Here is a 15631-nt window from a genome sequence, read left to right as displayed (position 1 = left end):
GCACTGCTCTATGGTCCTGACACTGTGAGATGAAGGGGAACTCAGTGGAGAGCTCTGAGAGTTCAAAAGGTGACGTAATGACCTCAGACTGAGCAGCGTTGTAGTCCAGAGAGTAGAGCAGCTTCCCTCTCTGCTTTTTGGTCGATCCGTAATCCACATCTGCCACATCAGGCTGAACCTGACGCACGGGACACACATCAGAGAGCTTGATTAAACATTTTGTGCACATTTTCAAAAAGGGACAAAAAGAGCTCTCAGTAAATTGTTCTCAAAGATTAAAGAGCCTTTAACCTCAGGGAATATTTAAGTCTTTTTATTTTAAATGTACGACTTTCCCTATGACTTTATAATCTCAGAGAATATTATTTTGTGTCCCTTAAATTAAAGACTAATTTTTTACCGATTTCATTTTTCTTATTCGTACATTTGTGAGATTTTTTGGGGGAAATTTAGAGTTTAATTTCTTCTTGTAGATTCATGACCTTATAACCTATATTTATAATATACATGTAATAATATAGGGAATATTTACATGTTGTTCTTGTAAATGTATGATATATTTCAGAAGTTTATGACTTTATATTCTCCTTAAATTAATGACATTTCTATCTGAGAAAATATTCAATATTCTTCTTGGAAATTTGTGAGTTTATTTTGTAATGTTACGACTTATATATAAGAGATAATTAAGTTTGTTTTCTTATAGATTTGTAACTCGAGTGGCAGAAATGATCAGATCTTATTTCTGGTCGTTTGACGACTTGAGTCATTCCTTCAAATCAAAGCGCCATAATCCCGTTGATAAAGCGAAACTATGGACCTCCCTACTTCGCTGTGCGTATTATCGCAGAGTTCAGATTCCCCTGCAGGGGGCGCTGTCCCTCACCAGAGCGCTGGTGGTTTTTCCGTTGACGTCGCTCATGTTGATCTTCTCGTTCTTCTTCTGCTGCTTCTTCTTCTTCTTCTTGCAGCAGCACTTGATGCAGATGCAGAGGCAGCAGAGCAGAACGAGCAGAGTGCCGACCACAGCGATCAGGTATATCGCCCAGAGAGGCACTGCAGGGCGGAGGAAATAGTACTTATATACAAGCATTACAATATATTACATTTACCTGAGACTGTTACTTGTACTGGAGTGTTTTCAGACTGGTTTTGCTTGATTATCAGATGTGATTTTCTGCTTTAAAGATCTCCTATTATACTATTTTAGGCATATATTATAGGTCTCAAATATATAGATATATATAAAAAACATGTCTATGATGTGTTTTGCTCAAAATACCAAACAGATCACCCGTTCTAGCCTCACCCTCTCTTCCAGCTGTTCCTAAAGAGCTGACTCTGCATCAGTAGCTTCAGAGAGAGAGTAGATCTCATCAGGAGAACTCTCCCAGCAGGAACTCAGCTAAACGCTGCCGTGATTAAACTCCATATCATGTTCCAAACCACATCAAGGATCCTCTCTGAAACAGGATGGAGCTCAAACTCTTTCTCTCTCTCAGGTTTACCACAAGGTGACTTCCTTTTGATTTCCTGCTTCTTCACACAGACTCTCTCCAGCACAGGTTAGCTCTGAGTGTTAGCATGCTAATGGAAACACAGACCATATTACTTCCAGAACACGTCTCATTGTTTCTGACAGCAACGTTTCTGATTGGCCCGTGGGTCTAAAGCCCGCCCACATTTGAGTAATGTGGTCATGACGCAGCAAATCTGGATCAGCTCCGTTGTTCCCCGTTTTTAGAGATGTGGGTACGGAGGAAAAGAGAGAGGGTTTATTTCCTGACACTTTGAGAGTCTCCTGACACACCGGGGACACACACGGGGACACACCGGGGACACACCGGCGACACACCGGTGACACACCGGGGACACACCGGGGACACACCGGGGACACATGGTGAAGTAGAGAAGACATCAGAAAGTGCATTTTGCATGACAGGAGAACCTTAAACGTTGTTTTTCAAGCTGTTTACTCACGGGGGATGTCGTTGAGGATGTCGTTGATGAAGCCGACGACGGCGACGGCGGCCGGGTTGAGGGTGGAGTTGGTGGGGAAGGGGGGAGTTACCGTCTGATTAGCAATGGGATGAACCACAGGCATGATGAGGAGGAGGAGGAGGAGGAGCTGTGGGAGGAAGAGGAAAATCAGACGGGACTCTGAAGAGAAGAGGAAGAAGAGATACTAAGGAAAAGCACTAATACCCTACATTTTTACATAATTATCTATATTTTATACATATTTTTCGAAGATATAAATATATACAAAACATTTTAGACATTGTTTTTATATCTTCATAATATTTCCAAATAATTTTCACATAAATTCGGACATTTTATGTATAATTTGTACATATTTTGAAGAAATGTTCCACATGTTTTCCTGTTTATTCATTTAGCTCTGAGATATTTATGTACCGACATTTCACATGAATTGGGAAAAAATTCTCATTATTTGGATTTTTTCCTTTATTTTCTGGCATTTCACATTCATTTTCTGTCTCAGAAAGTTTCACACATGCTCTACTGTATATTTTTAAGAAGTTCATTTTAATATTCATCCAGCATTTTACACACATTTTGGGACTCTTCACTATCCATTAATTTATTTATTTACACGTTTCACAGATTTCTCTGCCTTCCTTCCTTTAAATCTTAATCTGCATTAATGCACTGTACAAATAAATAGGGTGTTTTAACTTAAAAACAGAAGTTTAAGAGCTGTCTTAAATTCATGAGTTGACTTCAAGGTCACCCATCGTGCTATTTCTAGGCAACAGCATAGGTCTCAGATATATAAAAATATATTAAAAACATGTCTACGAAGTGTTTTGCTCCAAACACCAAACAGATCATTCTAGCCATGCCTCATATCCCTCTATTTCACTTCCTGTTTCTAAAGTGCTGATTTGTGTATAAAGCTTTAAAAAGGAGGGGTCTGAGCTCATGCGGGACCCGGCAGCTACTGTCTAAACTAAATGCTGCCGTGATGAAACGCCATATCATGGATTATCAAGGATTCTCTCTGAAACAGTTTGGAGCTCAAAGGCTTTCTCTCTTGCCGGTTATACCACAAGGTGAGTTCCTTTTTACTTCCTGCTTCTTCACACACATGCTCTCCAGTACAGGTTAGCTCTGAGTGTTAGCGATGCTAATGTAAACACCGACCATATTACGTCCAAAACAGTCGGGCATTGTTTCTGATAACAACGTTTCTGATTGGGCCGTGGGTCCACATTTCAGATATTACGTCATATCGGACGCAAATCTGGATCAGCTCCGTTGTTCCCCCGTTTTTAGAGATTTGGGTACGGAGGAAAAGAGAGAGGGTTTTATTTTCTGACGCTGCGTGAGTTCCCCGACACACGGGACACATGTTGATGTAGAGAGACATCAACAAGTGCATTTTGCATGATAGGTCTCCTTTAATGTCAAAATGTACTTTGTTTCAACTCACTAAGTTAAAGGTGGGGTAGGTAAGTTTCAGAAACCGGCTCGAGTGCACTAAAATTTGAAAGTACACAGCCGAAAAGAATCCACCCCTTCCTTCAGACTTCCTTACAGAGCACCTCCTCCAACACACATGAACGCGCACATGATGTCAGCAGACTGGTGAAAGTGGCCGTCTGTTGCTGGCGAGTCATTGAAGTACTGCTGCAATGCACGCCCAATGACGGCACGCCTAATGACGGCACGCCCAATGACGGCACGCCCAATGAGGGCACGAGATACATTTGTGCGTGCACGAGATGGAAGGCTGACAGACAGGGCGGCAATCCAATACATTCAATACGGGCCGGCTAAACGGATTGAATGTACTTTTTACAGTATTACGGCTTCCACAGATGACATTTTTTTAATGGATTTGTTGTCAAAGCACTTCAGATATTCATTGCTATCGGGATGTTCAGAGCATTCCATGGAATATAACAAGTGTATCTCGAGCCGGTTTCTGAAACTTACCGACCCCACCTTTAAGTTATACAAGTTGTTTTATTAATGATCATTCATTGTTATAACCTAATACTTTGAGTTAAAGAAACTTACGATTTTACATTATCGATTGAAGACAGGTTCATTATCTAGTCCAGGGGTGCCCAACCTTTTTTGAACCGAGAGCTACTTTTAAAGTTGCCAGTCTGCCGAGATCTACCAGTCCAAATAGAGAGGCGTAGCCATTACTGACAGCCTACTACCAGGTGAATACACACTTCTACTTGTATAGAACTGACCTTTGTACGATTAATACTTCATAAAATACTGCAGATCCTTTATCTTACCTCTTTCTAATCTACACACATACAAGTATTTAACTGAAGCTACACAACAGTGTTGTTGATACAGAGTTGGAGTTTATTCACACGTCACTACAGTGGGTAATGTTTTCAAGAAGCATTGAACAGTGCTGCCACATGTGACACAGGACAAAAAGAAAAGACTCCTTTCTTTGCCATTATATAAAAATAGTGTTGCTACAAAAGTATAAATTAGGCTTACTAATAAGACAACTCAGATCTGAAGCTACACAGGAATCTGCTGCCAAAGTGCAATAAAAAAGACAACATTAATAGAATCAAACTCTTTTTTTGTTGCATTTTAGTAGAGTATAAAAAGAAATGCCTTTAAAATAGGATGCAAGCAACACTAGTTTCTTAACCTGAATTGATAATAGACTATAATCAATTTAAACAGAACAGATCTTAATGTTTGCATTCTTATACCATTTTGTACAATAATTATAATGCATAAGTTCAAACAAACTAAAACTTACAGCAGATTAATAACGGTATCTAACTTGAGTTTTTATTATATCAAAAACCTGTTGAAATGCTTCTGTTATTTTTACTGTCCCCAAAAAGCGCGTCGCAGCCTCCAGGAATGCTTCTTTCACAACTTCGCCGTCTTTGAAAGACTTCATGTGTTTCTCAAGAACGTGACTGACACGATAAGATGCTCTGGTAGCAGCCTTGCTCTTGTTGTTGGGCCTGGTGGAAATGGACTGCTGTGCATTTAGCTGTCCTCTCAGGCCCCTCCCCTTTTGGAGCGTAGGGCAGAATTAGGAGGGAATTCCGTCTCGTAGCGTGTGTGCACTGTTTTGAAATGCCGCTCCTAAATTACCCTTCTTCGATAAAGCCACGCTCGCATTGCAGATGAGACAGATGGACTTTGAATTGGAATAATCATGGAGTGACACTCGAGTGAAAATGATATATCTGGGGCTTTTTTGCTTCTGCCATTGAGGTCTTGTGTGTGTGCGAACTGTCACTCCTGTTGACACGGACAACGTCAGCGAACTAGTGCCCACTGCCCACAAGCCACGCCCCGACACATGGGGTCACACCGGCCAATCACAAAGCTTTGATGCGTTCAAGTGCATTATTCTGGTACAGGAAGATTATGTTATGGGACATTACCGATCAAACTGAATATTGTTGTTCTATTTTTAGACACATCTCGCGATCGACTGGGAATCTCCCCGCGATCGACCGGTCGATCGCGATCGACAGGTTGGGCACCCCTGATCTAGTCAAATCAACTTTAACTTCTACCTTATCTTAAGTCACAATTCTAAGCAATTAACTATATTTATACCAATTGACAAATTCAAGATATGTTGAGTCTTGTTTTCAAGGCAGCAATTTAACTTAAATGTTCATATTAAGTCAAAGTGTTTTCTATTTCTAACTCTTTAGAACGTTCACCAGCTTCCTTAAACTTCTTAATGACTCAACTTAGAAAATTAAACATCACCCAAATGTGTATAAAAGGACATCAAGGCTTAAAGTGACTTCACATGCTCAAGTATTTTATCATATTGTGTAAGATATGTCGGGTCCGTCTGTGTCAGTCCTTTGGTCTCAGCTTGGTGTGTCCCTACCTTTAGATCCCATATGTTTGGATATGAAAACTGTAATCTGAAAGTGACGAAAGCTAACAGAAGGTTCAAGTAGTATCAAATAGAAAAGTGACGTACAAATACCTGCAGTGTGTACTTTAGTGACGTAAGAACCGTATGAGTGAGTGAGGCTGCTCCTTCAGCTCCACCATGAACAAACACAACGTTAACGCAGAGTAAAAACAAGCTGAACGCAGAGCGGGGGAAACCATCGGATCAGGAAATAAACCAACAGGTTCTGGACTTTCTGAACCCCTGGGAAGAGAGCCGGAAATACAACGACAAAGAAAACCAGAGAACTAAAGCGTTTGCAAAAACATTACAGCCCTATTACACATTGATACAACCATGTTACACTATTATTACACTCAAATGCCCCACATGTAACACCACGGTTACACCCAGAAGAATAATTCAAAAGTAACAAACTAATTAACCCTTAATACACATTTAAAAGTCATCTCAGCAGTAAATGCTCAAACTAAACGTCTCGGAAATAGAAGCTGGAAATATTCGACTCACTTTTGACAAGTCCTACTGAAATATCCACTTCTCTACTCGCTGGCCAAAGTGTTTCTGAGGTTTAGAATGAGAAGGAAGTTGTGTCGAGAAGAAGGAAGGAGGTGACGTACAACTTTTCCTCCAAAACACCAGAGAGTTTGATGAGAGGAAGCGTCTCCTCCCTCCATCTCCATCCACACCTATTCAGCAGGGAAACTAAATAAAACCACGTCTCTGCACACAGGAGCAGGAAGTGCTCAGATTGTACGGCAGTATGAAGAGTTCTTCATTCCCTCCACTGGCTTCCTGTCTCATTCAGGATCGAATACAAGATCGCACTGCTGACCCATCAGTGCATCCACGGGAACGCTCCTCCATACCTGAAGGAACTTCTCAAATCTCAAACCTCCACACGCAACCTCCGCTCCACAGCCAACCATCGGCTTCGCCCCCCCAGGACCAAACTCCGCACAATGGGGGATCAGGCTTTCTGTGCAGCTGCTCCTCGTCTGTGGAATTCCCTCCCAGACCACCTGAGGACTCCCAGACCACTTGAGGACTCCACAGACCACCTGAGGACTCCCAGACCACCTGAGGACTCCACAGACCACCTGAGGACTCCCAGACCACCTGAGGACTCCACAGACTACCTGAGGACTCCCAGACCACCTGAGGACTCCACAGACCACCTGAGGACTCCACAGACCACCTGAGGACTCCCAGACCACCTGAGGACTCCACATACCACCTGAGGACTCCCAGACCACCTGAGGACTCCACAGACCACCTGAGGACTCCACAGACCACCTGAGGACTCCACAGACCACCTGAGGACTCACAGACCACCTGAGGACTCACAGACCACCTGAGGCCCTGTTCTGCTTTCCCCTCTGTTTCATGTAAACGGTCTGCAAGGCTCAAACCCCGAGTGTTGCCTCCAGAGAGTTTCCCTCTTCTCTTGGCTAGCCTCATCAAATGTGTACATCTCTTCATTTTAATACATGTTGGGTTTAATTAATATTTTATTTATAGATTTTTAACACTTATTTATTGATGTATATATTGTTTCCCATGTAACGTTAAGGGTCCTCTCCTGTTGATGCACCTAACCCTTGTGTTGTGTTCAAAGCTGCCCGCGGGTACATTCTGACCCGTGATTTATCTCAGTCCAAAACACACACAAAAAATTACTATCATCCAAAATTGTTTTAACCACGTCATAATTAACTCATTATGCATTCATAACCGTACAATCCTGTTGTCATTTTATTTGATGGCCCCAAAAAACATTACACGACATATTTAAGAAAAACGTGATTCAATTCATTTAAATTATTGTTACAGTGGATGGGGGGGGGGGGGTGTCTAAAGTCACAGATGAATCTTGATTGGGCCAGATTTGACCTCGAGTCACCCACAACTATTCTGCTGGTCTCCCCAGCAGGGGCGGTTCTAGGGGGGCAGGGGGGCCAGTGCCCCCCTAACACTGACCTCTGACCCCCCCTGTGGCCCCCCTAACAATGAAACGTTTTTTTTTAAATGTATATTTTCTGGTACTCAGGATTTTGTTGCTGTAATGTGAGATTGTGCAGACACCCTTATGTAAAGTAGAGATGTAACTGTTCAATGCCTTTATTTTTATATAAATATGGTGTTAGTGCAAACATTGCACTATAACTTAAGCTGAAGCTAACAGTAATAACTATAAGATCTATCTGAAATAAATAAGTGTACTGAAACAAATACCAATAACTGTATTGCATTGTTTTCTTATGCGCAATTACTTCATACTGTCTAGTTCTCTTTTTCGTCCTGCATTTATTGCCCCCCTCAGAAAATAACTGGCCCCCCAGTGGCCCCCCCAGTCAAATTAGTCTAGAACCGCCACTGCTCCCCAGACTCCAACACCAAATGATACACTTTTGTTTAGAGACATTCAGACTTGGCTCAAATGGTCAAAATCTGCTTTGTAGTGTTTTTATAGCTGCTGTGGAGGATTTCATGAAGCCTTGTTCCGATACAAGAAACTAGAGCGTAGTTATTGTATAATTTGAACTTGAAACGGGAGACCCGAACACAACATGAGGGTTTCTTACTTATTCAACAAATGTAAAAATATACAAATACAATCAAGTATTCTACTAATACATGTGGAAGGAAATATAGAAACAGCGGGAAAGTTTGGAAGAAGAAATACAAAAAATGTACATGGGGTAAAAGTAAAATAAAAAATAAGAAGAGAGAGGTTTGAATATTAAGGGAAATAAAGATAAAATAAATCAACAAAATCGCTGTTTCTTTAAGGATTGAAGCAGAAACAAAGAAGAAGCGTCTGAAACTCAAACAACAGAGAGAGAGTTTCAACAAAGTCTGAAAACAACAACAGTGATATAAAACCAGTACCTGAGTTTAACGATGAGTTTTATTCCCTTTACTTCAATCCCATTTCTTCTCCTTTTGTTCAGTCGGCTGTTCAATTACGTTTTAAAAAGTCTTGCCGAACGTCAGACTGCCATCTCAAAATCTGAAAGTGTGACGACTTTCGAGCTGCACCACACCCACACACACACACACACGCACACGCACACGCACACGCACACACACACACAGTAGTTCAAACAGAGGTGGAGTCGCTGTAAATACCAGTTATTCCAATATGTGTCATTTCACTTCAGCTTCCTGCAGTCTGAGACGATTCTTTATTAAATACAGTTTCATCCCACAGACCACGAGACTATGAGTCCTGAACTCTTTAAAGAACATTCATAAACATTCATCTGATTGCATCATTTATCTATATATCATATCCTACTTGTATTTAGACTTCTGGCACTAGTTTGTATTTTATTTGTATTTACTTGCACATCTCAAAACATTCTCGTGCACTATTGTATCTGTTTTATTTGTAATGTCTTATATATTCATGTTGCTGAGGAGCCTGGGACTTCAGTTTCTCATTGACATATCAGATTGTCCTAACAGTAATAATAACACATTTTATTTATGGAGCGCTTTTCTAGAAACCAGGGGCGGACTGGGAGGAAACGTGGCCCGGGGATTCATTGACAGAGACCCACTTAATGCGCGGCATGTATCAGCCGGCCGGCGATGAAAGTATGTTTCTTAACAAAAACCCCTGCATTTAATGTTATTCTGGACCATTACTCATAAAGTAATCACATTACCTGAGCAGCCCTTGAGTTCCTAGAGCAAAATAGTTACGGCATATATTTAGTGATTTTAATGCTAACAGATCTTTGATGCAATAACATCTGGACCCAATTTGCCTGACTTGACGCATGGAACAAAACATGGGCGTAGGAAGCATCCTCAATGTGGGTGAGACTATTTAACAGGGGGTGTGGGCAGGTGGTGGACCTCACCTCCTCTAGGGGGGTCCAGGGGCATGTTGAAGTTAAATGCATCAATCTGGTCCATTTTGAGAGCAACATAGGGACTAAATCTATAGATACATCTCTCAACACCCATATGAACAGATGAAAACGGCCCAGCCCAGTGGGGTGTGGGCCACACTCCTACAGGGAGTGGCCGGAACACTTATAAATGTGGGCCGGAAGGATTTAGGCAAAAAAAAGAAAAGTATTTTGGGTATTCCCAATGGCCAGTCCGCCCCTGGCCGGATATAAGGCGCTGTTATTAAAAAGGTGGAGGGAGAGTCCTCTCCTGTCAGACTGAGAGGCTAATAACTACAGCTCAGGGAGGTGAAGTGGACCTATCATGCTATATTTGAATCAGATGTTGTAGGGCCATACCTATACAAAACATGTCTGTGAAGTTTTTTTTTTCAAAATACCAAACAGATCATGCATTTTAGCCATGCCTCATTTCGCTCTATTCCAGCCCTGTCTTCACAAGGGCTGATTCTGTGGCAGGGGGGCGTGGCACGAGCGTCATGTTACCATGCTGTTACCATGCTGTTACCATGCCACTCATTCCCCTGATAGGTGGAGAGTTGCCCATATAGGCCCAGAGATGCATGGTTGGCAGCAGCTTGGAAGCAGGAGTGGGAGTCAGCCGGGCCCTCCCGAATCCACCGTTACATCTGGGACCCAGGAGATGGGGCCATTGGAGGAGACGACCTACCGCGCCGGCAGTGGACCACTCTGAACCGTCTACGAACTGGGGTCGGTCGCTTTAAAACATCGATGAAGACGTGGGGCTTGGCGGACAGTGCGGCATGCGAGTGCGGTGACCCTGAGCTGTCCATATAATCACCATCTGCCCCTTATATAGACCACCCTCGGAAGCCAGCCTCTTCGACCTAGGACCAGAGATGCGGGCATGGCTACACGACACCGAGTTGGACCTCTAACGTTACACGAAAAAAGAAGGTGGAGCTCCCCGTTCCTGACGTCAGAGAATTTTCAAATCTGGATCAGTCTGTATCAGATCTGTTGCAGCCCCGTTTTTAGAGATTTGGGTACGGAGGAAAAGAGAGAGGGTTGTGTTTTCTGACACTTGGTGAGTTCCCTGACACACCGGGGACACATATTCATGTATAAAAGACGTACAAAAGTGCATTTTGCACGATAGGTCCCCTTTAAGGGACTCTCTGAGGGTTTAGATAGTTCACTTTAGTCTAAGTGCTCTCAAAGGGTTTGGTAATCATTTATGTAAACAAGTATTTCCAAGGCACACCTTTATATGATCATTATAGTTATGAAAAATAAGAGAATAACAGGTATGAAATAATTCCAACTCATACTATAGGACAGCAACACAAGAATACAGTTTGAAAGGGGAGTGATTTGTAAAATATCCATAAAGAAAAAGTAAATCTGTTTACAGTTCTGTTTCAAATGGATGTTATTGAGAGATGTATAAATAGATCTCTTCATGTTGCTCTCAAAGTGCAGCAGATTGATGCTTTAACTTCAACATTTACCCCCTAGAGGAGGTGAGGACCCCCCTAGAGGAGGTGAGGACCCCCCTAGAGGAGGTGAGGACCCCCCTAGAGGAGGTGAGGTCCCCCCTAGAGGAGGTGAGGACCCCCCTAGAGTTCCACCACCCACCCACACCACCTGTCAAATTGTCCCACCCACATTAAGGATGCTTCCTACGCCCATGGTGCGACCAACAACCAATCACATGAATCTCCCGCCCCGGACACACAAGCACGCGGTTTGATTGGCTAGAGCTTGTACTGGCATTTGATTTAATTGGCTGGCGCTTCCGTCGTCGCTTGAAAAGTTGAACTTTTCTCAACTTTCAAAGCGAGCAACGGAGGCAAAGCGCCGCGAAGGAACCACAATGCAGTTCGGGTCACCCCATTCAAAGTGAATGGGAAGCGTCTCCGTTGAAGCTGCCGTGTGGACGGGCTGTTAACGTCATGAAATCTGCTGTTAAAAAAGGTTGGCCAGTTATCCAACACAAAAACACAAAAACACTTTCATATTTTTAGATGACAGGAATAAATTGACTTTTTTCAACACTCAAAGAGAGGATTTTGTATTAAAAAAATCCCCAAAATGTATGTTATAGGTCATATATTTGCACACGTCGGCCACCGTACTTAACCTTTAAACGTACTTACAAAATAATAGCATATGTTAAATGACATGTAAGCACAAATAAGTCATATGCAAATGAATAAAAAGTTCCGTACCATCAAAAAAACATTTACTTCGTATATTAATGCGTTAATACGGAAGAGGATTAGGGCCACATAAAACATTTTTTTGAGAGGATTTGAAAAAAACGTTTTTTTTTTTGGGAGAAAAAAGTCAGAACAAAAAAAAAAAAAAAATTTCAAATCCTCACAAAAAAATGTTTTATGTGGCCCTAATCCTCTTCCGTACATTAAAAATAAATTGTCTTTAGAGAAACTCTTGAAAAATAATTAAATATACGACATACATGTTCATTATAACACATGGAGAAGGAGTCCAGGAGAGGACTCTTTAAAGTAGAGACACTGCATACTAATATACACCTGAACATCAACAGGAGAGGACTCTTTAAAGTAGAGACACTACATACTGATATACACCTGAACATCAGCAGGAGAGGACTCTTTAAAGTAGAGACACTACATACTGATATACACCTGAACATCAGCAGGAGAGGACTCTTTAAAGTAGAGACACTACATACTGATATACACCTGAACATCAGCAGGAGAGGACTCTTTAAAGTAGAGACACTACATACTGATATACACCTGAACATCAGCAGGAGAGGACTCTTTAAAGTAGAGACACTACATACTGATATACACCTGAACATCAGCAGGAGAGGACTCTTTAAAGTAGAGACACTACATACTGATATACACCTGAACATCAGCAGGAGAGGACTCTTTAAAGTAGAGACACTACATACTGATATACACCTGAACATCAGCAGGAGAGGACTCTTTAAAGTAGAGACACTACATACTGATATACACCTGAACATCAGCAGGAGAGGACTCTTTAAAGTAGAGACACTACATACTGATATACACCTGAACATCAGCAGGAGAGGACTCTTTAAAGTAGAGACACTACATACTGATATACACCTGAACATCAGCAGGAGAGGACTCTTTAAAGTAGAGACACTACATACTGATATACACCTGAACATCAGCAGGAGAGGACTCTTTAAAGTAGAGACACTACATACTGATATACACCTGAACATCAGCAGGAGAGGACTCTTTAAAGTAGAGACACTACATACTGATATACACCTGAACATCAGCAGGAGAGGACTCTTTAAAGTAGAGACACTACATACTGATATACACCTGAACATCAGCAGGAGAGGACTCTTTAAAGTAGAGACACTACATACTGATATACACCTGAACATCAGCAGGAGAGGACTCTTTAAAGTAGAGACACTACATACTGATATACACCTGAACATCAGGAGGAGAGGACTCTTTAAAGTAGAGACACTACATACTGATATACACCTGAACATCAGCAGGAGAGGACTCTTTAAAGTAGAGACACTACATACTAATATACACCTGAACATCAGCAGGAGAGGACTCTTTAAAGTAGAGACACTACATACTGATATACACCTGAACATCAGCAGGAGAGGACTCTTTAAAGTAGAGACACTACATACTGATATACACCTGAACATCAGCAGGAGAGGACTCTTTAAAGTAGAGACACTACATACTGATATACACCTGAACATCAGCAGGAGAGGACTCTTTAAAGTAGAGACACTACATACTGATATACACCTGAACATCAACAGGAGAGGACTCTTTAAAGTAGAGACACTACATACTAATATACACCTGAACATCAACAGGAGAGGACTCTTTAAAGTAGAGACACTACATACTGATATACACCTGAACATCAGCAGGAGAGGACTCTTTAAAGTAGAGACACTACATACTGATATACACCTGAACATCAGCAGGAGAGGACTCTTTAAAGTAGAGACACTACATACTGATATACACCTGAACATCAGCAGGAGAGGACTCTTTAAAGTAGAGACACTACATACTGATATACACCTGAACATCAGCAGGAGAGGACTCTTTAAAGTAGAGACACTACATACTGATATACACCTGAACATCAGCAGGAGAGGACTCTTTAAAGTAGAGACACTACATACTGATATACACCTGAACATCAGGAGGAGAGGACTCTTTAAAGTAGAGACACTACATACTGATATACACCTGAACATCAGCAGGAGAGGACTCTTTAAAGTAGAGACACTACATACTAATATACACCTGAACATCAGCAGGAGAGGACTCTTTAAAGTAGAGACACTACATACTGATATACACCTGAACATCAGCAGGAGAGGACTCTTTAAAGTAGAGACACTACATACTGATATACACCTGAACATCAGCAGGAGAGGACTCTTTAAAGTAGAGACACTACATACTGATATACACCTGAACATCAGCAGGAGAGGACTCTTTAAAGTAGAGACACTACATACTGATATACACCTGAACATCAGCAGGAGAGGACTCTTTAAAGTAGAGACACTACATACTGATATACACCCAGAACATCAGCAGGAGAGGACTCTTTAAAGTAGAGACACTACACACTGATATACACCTGAACATCAGCAGGAGAGGACTCTTTAAAGTAGAGACAGTACATACTGATATACACCTGAACATCAGCAGGAGAGGACTCTTTAAAGTAGAGACACTACACACTGATATACACCTGAACATCAGCAGGAGAGGACTCTTTAAAGTAGAGACACTACATACTGATATACACCTGAACATCAGCAGGAGAGGACTCTTTAAAGTAGAGACACTACATACTGATATACACCTGAACATCAGCAGGAGAGGACTCTTTAAAGTAGAGACACTACATACTGATATACACCTGAACATCAGCAGGAGAGGACTCTTTAAAGTAGAGACACTACATACTGATATACACCTGAACATCAGCAGGAGAGGACTCTTTAAAGTAGAAACAATACATACAGATATACACCTTAACATCAGCAGGAGAGGACTCTTTAAAGTAGAGACACTACATACTGATATACACCTGAACATCAGCAGGAGAGGACTCTTTAAAGTAGAGACACTACATACTGATATACACCTGAACATCAGCAGGAGAGGACTCTTTAAAGTAGAGACACTACATACTGATATACACCTGAACATCAGCAGGAGAGGACTCTTTAAAGTAGAGACACTACATACTGATATACACCTGAACATCAGCAGGAGAGGACTCTTTAAAGTAGAGACACTACATACTGATATACACCTGAACATCAGCAGGAGAGGACTCTTTAAAGTAGAGACACTACATACTGATATACACCTGAACATCAGCAGGAGAGGACTCTTTAAAGTAGAGACACTACATACTGATATACACCTGAACATCAGCAGGAGAGGACTCTTTAAAGTAGAGACACTACATACTGATATACACCTGAACATCAGCAGGAGAGGACTCTTTAAAGTAGAGACACTACATACTGATATACACCTGAACATCAGGAGGAGAGGACTCTTTAAAGTAGAGACACTACATACTGATATACACCTGAACATCAGCAGGAGAGGACTCTTTAAAGTAGAGACACTACATACTAATATACACCTGGACATCAGCAGGAGAGGACTCTTTAAAGTAGAGACACTACATACTGATATACACCTGAACATCAGCAGGAGAGGACTCTTTAAAGTAGAGACACTACATACTGATATACACCTGAACATCAGCAGGAGAGGACTCTTTAAAG

General features: G+C 41.6%; 1 protein-coding gene across 2 annotated transcripts in view; it reads right to left on the bottom strand.

Moving 5' to 3' along the window:
- Window positions 1–8919, bottom strand: part of syt8 (synaptotagmin VIII) — a 40018-nt gene extending 31099 nt beyond the window's left edge. Inside the window, exons 1-4 of one of the 2 annotated variants that reach the window (XM_034231958.1) lie at window positions 8801–8919; window positions 1981–2128; window positions 887–1056; window positions 83–178 (exon numbers count right to left, since the gene is read on the bottom strand). In XM_034231958.1, coding sequence (XP_034087849.1) covers window positions 83–178; window positions 887–1056; window positions 1981–2104 — 390 coding nt within the window. In that variant the 5' untranslated portion in view covers window positions 2105–2128; window positions 8801–8919. Of the gene's footprint in view, window positions 1–82; window positions 179–886; window positions 1057–1980; window positions 2129–6418; window positions 6473–8800 lie in introns of those variants that run through there. The other variant, XM_034231959.1, reaches the window with a different exon arrangement.
- Window positions 8920–15631: the final 6712 nt, after the last annotated feature.

Source organism: Gymnodraco acuticeps, unplaced genomic scaffold (assembly GCF_902827175.1).
Source record: "Gymnodraco acuticeps unplaced genomic scaffold, fGymAcu1.1, whole genome shotgun sequence".
NCBI lineage: Eukaryota > Metazoa > Chordata > Actinopteri > Perciformes > Bathydraconidae > Gymnodraco > Gymnodraco acuticeps.
This window is presented reverse-complemented; position numbering and strand designations above follow the sequence as displayed.